The sequence below is a fragment of the Brachyhypopomus gauderio genome, chromosome 16 (genome assembly GCF_052324685.1).
Source record: "Brachyhypopomus gauderio isolate BG-103 chromosome 16, BGAUD_0.2, whole genome shotgun sequence".
NCBI lineage: Eukaryota > Metazoa > Chordata > Actinopteri > Gymnotiformes > Hypopomidae > Brachyhypopomus > Brachyhypopomus gauderio.
Genome location: NC_135226.1, coordinates 2,965,646 through 2,978,423, shown reverse-complemented (window position 1 = coordinate 2,978,423; position 12,778 = coordinate 2,965,646). Strand labels below are relative to the sequence as shown.

Below are 12,778 nucleotides of genomic sequence, written 5' to 3'. Positions count from 1 at the left end.
CAGAACCACTCCTTTATAGGGGGGGTCTTGCTAATTGCCTCTCATTTCTACCTGTTGTATATTCCATTTGCACAACAGCAGATGAAATTGATTCACAATCAGTGTTGCTTCCTAACTGAACAGGTTGGTTTCACAGAAGTGTGGTTGACTTGGAGTTATATTGTGTTGTATAAGTGTTCCGTTTATTTTTTTGAGCAGTGTAGTTAGGTTTTGTACATTTATTAAACCCAAAATATTAGCCTGAAATATTATCTTCCCAACTTGTAACAAATAAGTCATAAATCAATCTCATGTTTTATGCCAATAACAAAAAGGAAGCTGACTTGAGAAACAAGGCAGGATTTTCTTTAGTAAACGAAAAACAAACATGTCATGTACAGTAGAGAGGGAAGATACAACAAAGCCCATGGCACCATTCACATTTGGCATTTGCTGTCCTCAGTTGGGTCACTCACTCACCAGTGCATAAAACTCACAGAAAAGAGGTAATCATAATGAGATACCCAGGTTATACAGTGATTCTAGAAAATTACAGAAAATACCTCAGTAATGATGGCAAATAAGGATCTGAGTGTACCCCCCCCCGCCCTTGAGAAGCTACAGGTGGAATGTTCTAGCTCCTAGTCCTGAGATTATCAATCTGTTAGAATTATACTGAGTGGACTGCTTAATCTATTATTTAATTCCTGCTATGTCTATCTTCTTCCATACAATGAAATATCACTCTCAATAGCACCAGTAACCAAATACCATCAAACTAACAGGTACAATAGAGGGGGTGGGGGAGTGATACCTTTTCCAGCTCCAGGGTCCACACAATGCCAATTAAGCAATACAATCAAGCCAGATCTGTGAAAGAGAGTAGAGCTAAAACCTTCCTGCTAATTACTCCACACAGGGGCTCCATTCGTTGCTTTCTGGGTCATACACCTCCATGGTGTTGAGAAAGTCGTTGCCATCAAAACCCCCCACAACGTACACAACCCCATCGAGCACGGCCACTCCCGCGTTGCTGCGTGCCGCCGACATGCTTCCCAGCATCCTCCACTCATTAATGGCGGAGTCGTAGACCTCAACGCAGCGAAGGGCATGAGAACCATCGAACCCTCCCACCACAAACAACTTCCCTGGAAAGAAATGACCGTTCCAGTTAGAAGGACTTCCTACTTACCCAAAGTAAGAAGGCAGTGCAAAAACTGACCTACATCAGCTGTTCGTAACGGAACTTTTAGACGTTAATAGGTTTAGCTGATAACGCTATGGAAGTGAAGGAGGTTCTGTCAAGCGCTCACCGTGACACACAGCCACCCCCGCCCCCCTGCGGGCCACGTTCATGGAGGCCACCGGGGTCCAGGTGTTGTTCCCAGGGTTATACCGCTCAACCGAGTTCAGGCAGTTCCACAGCTCGGCACCACCAATCGCATACATGAAGCCATCCAGCTGACACACAGCTGCCTGGTGTCGCCCTGAGTAAAGCCAGTGTCACAGGAGAAGAGAGAACAGGATACACCATTTCACCCAGTACTCATCCCAGTACTCAACCTTCTCACTGGAAAATACTGAAATTACTAAAGATGAGCAGGATCTAATGTTAGCTGAGCCCCACTACATCAGGCAATATTGAGAACATTTGAATTTCTGAGCAGTTTTCTCAGCTTCCAATAATTATTTTTTGCCTAAAAACATACGGATGTTGAGAGAGGCACATTTGCTCCAGGTCCTGGACACTGGGTCAAAGGAGTCACAGTTCCTCAGACCATTCTGGCCACAGGGGTCTGATCCTCCCACCACAAACAGTCTGTTTTGCAAAGAGCAGACACCTGCAACACACAGACACGGCGTCAAAACGAAAACCAGAAAGTGAGGTTGAAATCCTTGCTGTTCAGCAGGGGCGTGATGACTGCACCATACAGCGCAGTGTCCCGATCTGCTGTCCAGATGAACACATCGGATGTCAGGAGAACATTTGGTGCGTTTTGTGTCTCTCGTGAAAAATTGCAACACAAGCACCAAAAAAAAACCCCTCCAAATTCTGAGGAAGTGATCCATACATCGTCTTTCTAAATGTCTCAGGGACATGAGACATAAAATCGAAACTGAACACACACCTGCATTACAGCGACTCATTCTGAGCTCAGGAACGCGCGTCCACTCATCAGACGTGGGGTCATACGTCTCCCCACAACTCAGCTCGTCTGAGTGACCGTTGGAGCCACCCATTACATACAGCTGGCCCTGAACATAGGGACAGTCTATTTAGCCACTTTAAAATACACACAAACTACATTAACGTAGGGAAGGAAACTCACCATCAGGACAGCCATTTGGAAGCGTGCGCGAGGAGTTCGCATGGGACAGATGAAGGTCCAGGAGTCCTTCACCGGGTCGTAACACTCCACAGTCCTCAGGCACTCCTCCCTGTTGTAGCCACCTGGCCAAGCACGAGGAGAAGCTCTGGTTTAGCTGCTCATTTGAACACTCGCCCAGACAGGTCACTTTCCATTTTGAAATCCGTATGAATCAGTCATGGATCAGTGCCTCATGTTTACTGATCCACACCCATCTGTTCATCAATCACAACCGACACTAGAGAACAACACACTTTATCTTTCCCTGAGCAAACACAACTGTTTACATGATGTCCTCAGGCATGTGAGGAGTCAAATCATATGTGCTAGAGCGAAGAAAACACAACAATGCAGGTCCTGCCGCCCTAGGAGTGGATGAAACTCAGATCAGCACTCTTGGTTCCTAACAGAATCTAAATGACATTAGGAAGTCAATTCATTCTACAAAGCATGAGTTATCTGAGAAGATGGAAGAGATGTTCGAGAGTCTAATGACCTGCGGCGATGAGTCTTCCGTCCAGCGCGGCGGTACCCAGTCCGGAGCGGGCGTAGTGCATGGACGCCAGGGCCCGCTCGTGGGGCTCGTCGCCCTGGGCCTCCAGGCTGAGGCTCTTCTGCAGACAGGGGGTGGAGGCGGGAGAGCTGTGGGGGCTGCAGCGCTCGTGCAGGGAGACCACGCACAACGCGCCCTTCAGCACGGCCAGGCACACGTACGCCCCGCCTGGAGCGACACAAAGACGGCCAGACAAGACACGGGCCATGAGTCAGACCGACAGCTTCAGACGCATTCCGATTTAGACCCGTTCACGAGAATTAGCTTGGACCGAATCGGTCGTGCTATAAGCAGGAAAGCTCCAAACATGCGGTCATGACATTTGACGGAGGGGGAAAAGCCACAGGAAGGTATATGCTCAAGAATCATGGCGGCTCACTGGTGGTTTTCTCCGAGGCGATGTATCTCCACTCGTGTTTGCCGGGCTGGCCACAGGGGTTGGAGGAGAAGCCACAATGCGCGTTCACACTCTGTCTCTGTACGCTCTCACGAGGAGCCTTCTTCTGCAAACGCCAAGACAGGCCAGCTGTAAGCAACCTCAACAACTTCTAGATTAAAAGGTCATAGATGGCCAAATGAATCGCATGGCCAGCAAAAGATATACTGATGGGTAAAGAGGCCGCCGTGTGGAGGCCAACCCGTTCCCTCCGGGTCCTTCGTGTACCTGCACAAAGCGGCCGTGGTCATCGTCCCCCTCTGACCGCCCCTCCACCACGTCACCGCTGTGCAGTCTGTGGTCCGCGGAGTAGTGTAGCGTTTGGACCTGCAACAGCAACGAGAGCGCATGTGGACGTCTCCCTGACCAGATTAAAGCTGGAACTGGAGCCCAGTCCCCTGAGAGAAGATACCAGCGCCATGAGACCGGCACCCTGACGGGCCTGGCAGCATCAGTGTCTGTCGACATCAAATCAAATGATGCTTGAAAGAGACGTGGAAGAAGAAAACATCTGGCTGTGTCATATTGCGGGGGTACGAGAAGGCTCACTGGTCCAACTTCACGCTGAACGCATTCTGGAACACAATGTGGTTCTGTGGCTTTCAACAGGAAGACGCGTTACCGCTGAGGACACTGTGGTTCTGGCCTTCTTCAGACTGCTGTGTGTTTGCTGGTCTATGCTTACTAATCCTACAGGAAAAATGAGGAGATATAAAATATTATCAGCAACTTCCAGTCACACAGGAAGGCAAAGGGCTGGACCAGACAGTAGCTTTTAAAAGGCTCATGGATCTTTCAGCACACCTGTAAAACCCTTGACTCCATATTTTAAGAGGTCAAAAGGGAGATAAGACTATAAGGTAAGACTCAAGCCCACGGAAAAGACAAGAGAGAAAAAAACTGAATTGATCCTTGAACAGAAACGCAGAATCAGGAGGAGAGGAGAGGATCTGACACACTGTTCTGAACATTCAGTACCTCTCCCTGAAGTGCATCTTCAGAACTCTATACACATCACGTATACTGGCCCATCACGTTTTCAGGATTTAATTCTGACATCCTGTCATTATTGCAGCAAACTGGTGACACTGTCCAAATAGTCACTTCACTTGCAAACACTAAAAGAGCTCTCAAATGTGTGCCTGTGCACTGTGGCTAGGGCCAGGCGCATGTATGTAGGTGCTGTATAGCTGGTAATACTGACCTCATCCATCAGCTTCTCCAGAGGTTCACCGCTCTCCCACAAGCTGTGCTGAACCCAGTTTATCACCTTACAATACAGCTTGTCGTTACTCGGCAAGTTCAGGTTCTCGTCCAGCATCACCTCCAACTAGCAAGCAGAAAAAATTGAAAATATTTAGAAAACACAGCACATCTAATGCAGAAAAACCACAAGCATTAAAAAAATACGCACTGCAGGGAGATCTCAGAGCTACACGTAAGTGTAGAAAAACCCTCCTCGGCATGTGTGAAACATTCGCCAGCCACTCCAGACTAACCTTAAGACGAGGAAGTTTAAGGAAGTTGTCTTTTTCAGCGATCTCCAGCAGGTGCTCCTGGATGTAAGCATCAACATTACTAAGCAGACGGTCGTCTCCCATGCTGCTGGCAAAACTGCGATAGGCGATGGCACTTTGACAGTCCATTTTTGACAACAAGTAGTCTCCACAGATCTGGGCGTGGAAAAGATAGACCCCGTGGTCAGAGGACAGCGTCCATATCCAGTGATGCCTCACAGAGAACCCAGCCGTGTTGAGCAGTGGCGTCCAGCTCACCTGTTTGACTCTTTCCATTCTCAGCTTCTTTGCGGCACAGTACACACCTTGCACAAGGTCTTCCTCCACCCTGAGCCTGTGGGGGGGGGGGGGGGAAACGGTCTCTATACTCTGGTGGCAGAGAGTTGTGAATCCCAAAGGAAAACAGTAGCAAAAGGACATTTAGGTATTAGTGTGTTGGTTTACAGTGTGCATACTTACTCTATGTGTATGCACACTTACTGTGCAGTATAGGCATAGCTGAGCAGGATCTCCACAGCCTTTGGGTCTAGGTCATCAAACCTCACCAGGGAAACGCCCCCCTGAGGCTCCGCCTCCGTGTTGAACACCTCAAACAGGTAAGGGCTGCAGCAGGCCAGCACAGCCCTGTGGGCCATCAGCTCATGACCACACACCTGGCGAAAACATGTTAGGGAAACACGTTAGGGAACCACTGAAGGGAACGAGCTCAGAGTCATCGTTGATCTTCACAGTGGCATCCTTTACCTGCAGTCTGACGTCACAGAACTGGCCATTTTTACGAAGGGCGTTCATCTTTGCCACAGTGGAGTCAAGGAAGTTCTCATCCTCAAACATCAAAGCACCATTGGTAATCATTGTGAGAGGCCTGCAAGATGAGGGACACACGCTGCATGACAAACAGTAATGACAGGAACAGCAAAATCCATAACAATCATGACAAATCCATAAGTTCTTACCAAAAAAAAGCAGTTGCTGAAATATATTTATCTAGTGGCGTGAGAAGACACTGACAGTTCTCACTCAGGTAAGGCAAAGGTGGTCGTTCAAACGCGGTTTCAGCAACCGTTCAGTCTTTGTTTTGAGGCAACTCCATAAGATAAAGTATACATTTTTTTTTCTAATTTGGAGATGCGAAATGACCTGAAAAGGGAAAAAACGAGATAATATAACTGTTAGAGGTTTAATCATTTAGATCTGAATTATTAGATTCCGTTTTCTGATTAGGATAGATGTGCAAACACCGATGAAAACAACTGGTGATAAGCAGTGAAGCAGCAGCACACGTCAAAGTTCATCAACACTAAAGACAGAGAGATAACTAGACACAGCTGCTCCCAGCTGGGTGCTCAAGTCTCCTGGGTCAGCTGGTGCGTTTGAACCTAGACCTGGCTTTAGCAACAGATTGCTTTTATTTTCCTAAGGTGAAGTTTTAAACAGATGACTAGCCTAGACTTGAGCTTAAGGGAAACCAGCAACAAAATGCCTTTGATATCTAGTTAGCTGGTGCCAGAAGAATAACTAGGAAAGCAGTGAGAATTCAGTAGCTTAGCTAAAGACACCCACCCAGTTTACCTGGCTAGCAAAAATAATGATCAAAAACAGCTTAAAATCGGTAACGTTACTAATAAATCTAGACGACACATTTCACAAACTTCAAATGATGTTTAGATAGCACTTAAAACCACCGCAGTATCTCACCAGGTAGTCCTGCCCGTGAGACACGACAAACATCCACCGTTTATAATACCAGACCGAAAAGCTCTGCTGCTACACCGGTAACGGTCGCCACGGTAACGTTCGCTACGGTAACGTAACGGACACTTCGAACGCGGCGCGAGCTGCTACAAAACGAGAACTCAAAAACGCGCGTGCAGCACAGCGTAGCCTCTAATGACGAAGGCGTGACCCCGCCCCCTGAAACCCTTTTTTGGCGCGACTTCTTTTTCCTGATCCTTTATCAGGTCCTCCACGTCATATAGACCTACACACAAGCAAGTGACAACGTTGTCTGTGTTTATGTAACATGTAACAAGTAACAATATGTAACGTGGTTTATGGCCTCTTCATGCTTGCTATCCAGTAAATAAGGACACATAACTAATTGAAATCACTGTTTCAAAACACCAGCACACAGCACTTCTAAACTACACTGGAGCAAATGTTCTAGGCAGGAAGCAGGTCGAGAGGTGCTACCTTGAAATGGATTGTCAATTAACCCATATTGTACACTGGGTTCAGTCACATAAGGAACATGATAAAGATTGTTTACATTTAACATCTTTGTAAAAAAAATTGATAACTAAAGCCAAACATCTGAGTTACCAGCAGATCTCCAAGGAATCTACAGACACCACTGAAAGTGGATCACTCGTACTGTTACAGCTGCATCAAGACCAACAAAGACAATTAAGTTGAATATTTACCACAACAAGACTGATCAATGCTTATAATATTTTTTTACAGACAGGCTACAGATATCTGCTAACATCTGAATAGACAGATTTAATCTGAACATGTGAAATTACACTGTACAATTACCTGGGTAAAAAAAAACACTCATACAGTTTATCAAAAATGTTGTTATATCAGATATAATGACAGCAAAAAGGCTTTATCTTAAAGTTTATAGTAATCTCACTGTCTTAAAGAGGACCTCAACCATTCAAACACAGGGAGTTGACTCAAAATATGCATGTGATTTACTAGTCAACCAATATAGAGAGACAAAACAGTTTTATATATCACAAATTCAATACCCTCACACTCCTAACAAAATAAGCCTCATGCATAATCATGTATCAGGCCTCATAATCATGCCTTCTTCCACTACCTATTACAACTTGCTATTTCTGGGTTTGGCCATCTTGATTTATCATATTTATAGCATAAAAAATATATATATACAGCCATGAGATTAAAACGTCTCTCTGCTTATGTATGTAGTTATGTTAATAACAGTCATAAATAAAGCACAATCAAATGACTGTTCCACTGACTGTGCCGTTATTTCTGTGCAGGTGCACCTAGAACATCACCTGTAAGTACATGAATATTTCTTCTTTAATTGACATGTACTTTGACATGTACTTTGGAAGTTCAAGATACAGTATATTCAAGATAATTGCCAGATTAATGGTGAAAACACAGATTCCTCATTATAAGTTATTTTACATATTTATTATGGTGTTTTTTGCCTTTAAAGTTCTACTTTATAACCCAGTGTGTTTATTGTACATTAGCCAGTCTGTCTGGAACACTGACTGGAAGATATCTGTGCTGTGGAGTCTGTAAGCACCTTAATAGAATACCACAAGAAAACTGAGTTCAGTGCCACAAATGCATAAGACCTCTGCTGCCATGTGTGTGTTACTCTGTCTGCATGTCAACAACCCAGAAAGTAGTTTGGCTGGTTTTGTCATGTGGTTTGTGAAGATTCCTCAAGATTGACTGGGCTAAAATCTTGGCCTGACATTTTTACCTGTATTGTTGTGTTTCTATGGTGATCACCAAGCTAATGCATTTAAAGCAATAGCTATAGCAGCTACAAGACAATGTCTGTCCCCATAAAGAGCACGGCAGTCTTGACAAAATCCACTGCAGCTTTTGACAGGTGAAAGCTTTCAAATCTATATAATATTCCTAATATTCCTGTATTGGAGCTATACACTAATGCTCAAATATGACACTAAAACAACAGTGCTTGATCTGTCAGTATTTTCAGAATTGGGATCATTCAAAATGAATGCACGCACACTCACACACACACACACACACACACACACACACACACACACACACACACACACACACACACACACACACACACACTTAATATTAACACTTAAAATTAAATATGGTTCTACAAATTAGGGCTTCTTCAAATGAAAAAAGCTAATCTGGAATCCTTCACTTGACTCTCCTGTTTATATTATTTAATGCTTCAGTCACCACCTGAACTTTATTTATGTTGAAGTTTTCCATGTCTAAGTGAATTTCACTGTAACAACAGGAAAATAATTATAAATCTGCCCTATTTGTCCATGCCAAACACTGTACACAGCAATAAGTTACTGCAATAGACTGGATTAGTAAAAATGGTTTTGGCCATCTACGTTTTTGAATTAAATAATTCTGTTGCTCTGGGATTTAACAAAGGTTTACACAATGTTGAAGCATGAATCAAACTGAAACAGGAAATACGTTTCAGGAATACACTGAGACACGGTTCCAAAATACTGAACTCATCTCTTGTCAACAGTCTGTGTAAAAAACTGAATATACTATTATTTACATGTAAAGTCATATTTGCCTGTTGACGGCTCCTTTCTCTCCTTTCAATGTCTTCACAGCTCTCTCCTTATACTGGAATTCTCGGTAAGGTTTACCTACTCCAAAAAGCGATTTTGGTTTTGTTAGGTCTAGGTTTTGTTAGATCTATAAACCTGGTCCACTGGCGCCATCTACTGTTACCCTCCCGCAAGTATGAAAATAAATTCCTGTCAAATTGAATCACAATCGTGACAGTGGAAAACCTGAAATACACAACACACATGAAATCATGGACGTAATTTTGTAATAAAAAGTGGGGGGGACATGGATTCGTCGCTATTTAAATATTTGGTTTTAACCGTAAAAACTGGGGGTGACCAAAACCGACTTTTGAAAAAGTCCCCCCCACAAATTACGTCCGTGCATGACATTAAAGCAATTTTGCTGTCCTGTTTACATTTCGAGGTAGGTTGTTTTTCAATAAGCATGTCAAACGACGTGAAAACAATATCATAGATTTGTTTTCTATCCTATGGTTACGTATCCATGTGGTGTAATCCATGTCGTAATTACATTTCAGTCTCTTCATACTTTCACTTGCTATCCCATGTTTAATTGTATTGTTACGTTGTCATTACAGCTGTCAGAACTCATATATTTAACCTAATCATACATTTGTAAGATTTTATAGGCTACTAGGAATTTTTGGCCTCTAGCCTGTTTGTATTAGCCTACTTAGTAGCCTACTTATCTGAGTAGACAGGAAAGGCACTTTAAGCGCGACTCCTAAATTCCGTAAATGTAAATATTTCCTCACTTAAAACGTCATCCAGGTCCCAGTGATTTATTAGTATTTCTAGTAGACTAACCATTACCGTCAATGACGTGGACCAAACAAATTTATAAATTAAGCTTCGTTTTACACCGCGGTCAAGCTATCCGCGCTTTTGCGATTCATCCGTGCTTTAAATCTTATTGCGCCTATATGCTTGATTTTACGGTATTTCGCTGCTCACCGCATACTAAGGCTGTCTAAGCACCGAGAAACACTTTGCTATTATTTAAAGAGCTTTCTCTACATTCATAAATACTTTACTTGATTTAACTAATTTATTTGCAACATTAAACACAATTAGTAATGTATTTCAATTGCTTAATAAACACTGAACAAAATAGTTTTAATGTTTGTATTTAGTCTATTGTGGGGCTCCACTACCAGCAATAATGGACTATTGCAATGCTGCAAATGTTCAGGGCAGGGGGTTACTCCATGACTATACATGTTTTTAATAAATCTAGTCCTTATATTTGTAATGATGTTTAAATGTTTGTTTAATTCTGAGACTGTGGTTTCCTATTTGTCTGAATATTCCCATAATGCCAAAAAAATCCTACTACCACCCAAGAGTGGGTAGCCTTTGCTTATCCCCGGTGCAAATATAGACAGATTCTGCTGTACCATTTTTCAAAAATCCACATTGAAGTCTTAAATGTTGTTAGGGCTTGGAGATAAACTTAAATGACAAGATTTAAAGCACTCATGTCAAATAGGCTCAATTTCTCGGAAATCTCCCATAATGCCAACACAATTCCACTGCTGCATGAGAGTATACACCCTTATCCATCATCACAGTAAGTATGAACAGGTTTCACTGTACCATTTCTTCATAAATCCATTTTAGGTTCATACCACATTTAGGCGAATTGAAGCACTCATGTCAAATAGGCTGAATTAGGACATCAATTTCTCAGAAATCACCCATAATGCCAACACAATTCCACTGCTGCATGAGAGTATACACCCTTATCTATCATCACAGTAAGTATGGACAGGTTTCACTGTACCATTTCTTCATAAATCAATTTTATCTTCATACCATATTTAGGGGAATTGAAGCACTCATGTCAAATAGGCTGAAATAGGACATCAATTTCTCAGAAATCACCCATAATGCCAACACAATTCCGCTGCTGCATGAGAGTATACACCCTTATCTATCATCACAGTAAGTATGGACAGGTTTCACTGTACCATTTCTTCATAAATCCATTTTAGGTTCATAATGCATTTAGGTGAATTAAAGCACTCATGTAAAATATGCTGAATTAGGACATCAATTTCTCAGAAATCTGCCATAATGCCAACACAATTCCACTGCTGCATGAGAGTATACACTCTTATCCATCATCACAGTAAGTATGAACAGGTTTCACTGTACCATTTCTTCATAAATCCATTTTAGGTTCATAATGCATTTAGGCGAATTTAAGCACTCATGTAAAATATGCTGAATTAGGACATCAATTTCTCAGAAATCTGCCATAATGCCAAAACAATTCCACTGCTGCATGAGAGTGTACACCCTTATCTATCATCACAGTAAGTATGAACAGGTTTCACTGTACCATTTCTTCATAAATCCATTTTATCTTCATACCATATTTAGGCGAATTGAAGCACTCATGTCAAATAGGCTGAATTAAGACATCAATTTCTCAGAAATCACCCATAATGCCAACACAATTCCACTGCTGCATGAGAGTGTACACCCTTATCCATCATCACAGTAAGTATGAACAGGTTTCACTGTACCATTTCCTCATAAATCCATTTTATCTTCATACCACATTTAGGCGAATTTAAGCACTCATGTCAAATAGGCTGAATTAGGACATCAATTTCTCAGAAATCACCCATAATGCCAACACAATTCCACTGCTGCATGAGAGTATACACCCTTATCTATCATCACAGTAAGTATGGACAGGTTTCACTGTACCATTTCTTCATAAATCAATTTTATCTTCATACCATATTTAGGCGAATTGAAGCACTCATGTCAAATAGGCTGAAATAGGACATCAATTTCTCAGAAATCACCCATAATGCCAACACAATTCCGCTGCTGCATGAGAGTATACACCCTTATCTATCATCACAGTAAGTATGGACAGGTTTCACTGTACCATTTCTTCATAAATCCATTTTAGGTTCATAATGCATTTAGGTGAATTAAAGCACTCATGTAAAATATGCTGAATTAGGACATCAATTTCTCAGAAATCTGCCATAATGCCAAAACAATTCCACTGCTGCATGAGAGTGTACACCCTTATCTATCATCACAGTAAGTATGAACAGGTTTCACTGTACCATTTCTTCATAAATCCATTTTATCTTCATACCATATTTAGGCGAATTGAAGCACTCATGTCAAATAGGCTGAATTAAGACATCAATTTCTCAGAAATCACCCATAATGCCAACACAATTCCACTGCTGCATGAGAGTATACACCCTTATCCATCATCACAGTAAGTATGAACAGGTTTCACTGTACCATTTCCTCATAAATCCATTTTATCTTCATACCACATTTAGGCGAATTTAAGCACTCATGTCAAATAGGCTGAATTAGGACATCAATTTCCCATAATGCCAAAACAATTCCACTGCTGCATGAGAGTATGAACCCTTTACTATGACCACAGTAAGTATGAACAGGTTTCACTGTACCATTTCTTTATAAATCCATTTTAGGTTCACAATGCATTTAGGCGAATTAAAGCACTCATGTCAAATAGGCTGAATTAGGACATCAATTTCTCGGAAATCACCCATAATGCCAACACAATTCCACTGCTGAATGAGAGT

The 12,778-nt window shown here is 42.4% G+C and overlaps 1 protein-coding gene across 3 annotated transcripts; it reads right to left on the bottom strand.

Moving 5' to 3' along the window:
- Nucleotides 1-323: 323 nt before the first annotated feature.
- ivns1abpb (influenza virus NS1A binding protein b) lies at nt 324-6,743 on the bottom strand. Of its 3 annotated transcripts, XM_076976860.1 has the most exons (15): nt 6,553-6,743; nt 5,811-5,994; nt 5,599-5,719; nt 5,335-5,507; nt 5,113-5,188; nt 4,837-5,010; nt 4,542-4,667; nt 3,566-3,664; nt 3,281-3,404; nt 2,845-3,069; nt 2,310-2,431; nt 2,109-2,235; nt 1,689-1,820; nt 1,293-1,466; nt 324-1,127 (listed from the first exon to the last, which is right to left on the bottom strand). In XM_076976860.1, exons 3-15 carry the CDS (start codon nt 5,707-5,709, stop codon nt 886-888), a joined length of 1,905 nt encoding a protein of 634 aa, XP_076832975.1. In that variant the 5' UTR covers nt 5,710-5,719; nt 5,811-5,994; nt 6,553-6,743; the 3' UTR covers nt 324-885. The 3 variants fall into 3 exon arrangements, with proteins under 3 accessions (XP_076832975.1, XP_076832977.1, XP_076832976.1); XM_076976862.1 differs by lacking the exons at nt 5,599-5,719; nt 5,811-5,994; nt 6,553-6,743 and having other exon boundaries at nt 5,113-5,223; nt 5,335-5,475; XM_076976861.1 differs by lacking the exons at nt 5,599-5,719; nt 5,811-5,994; nt 6,553-6,743 and having other exon boundaries at nt 5,314-5,451.
- Nucleotides 6,744-12,778: the final 6,035 nt, after the last annotated feature.

Bases quoted from the DNA above. Each gene is read 5' to 3' on its own strand.
- ivns1abpb (XM_076976860.1), bottom strand. From the start codon at position 5,709: ATGATTACCAATGGTGCTTTGATGTTTGAGGATGAGAACTTCCTTGAC. The intron at 5,011-5,112 runs GTGAGCTGGACG...TTCCACGCCCAG, and splicing joins GAATGGAAAGAGTCAAACAG to ATCTGTGGAGACTACTTGTT. The intron at 3,405-3,565 runs GTACACGAAGGA...TGGCGTTTGCAG, and splicing joins ACCACGGCCGCTTTGTGCAG to AAGAAGGCTCCTCGTGAGAG.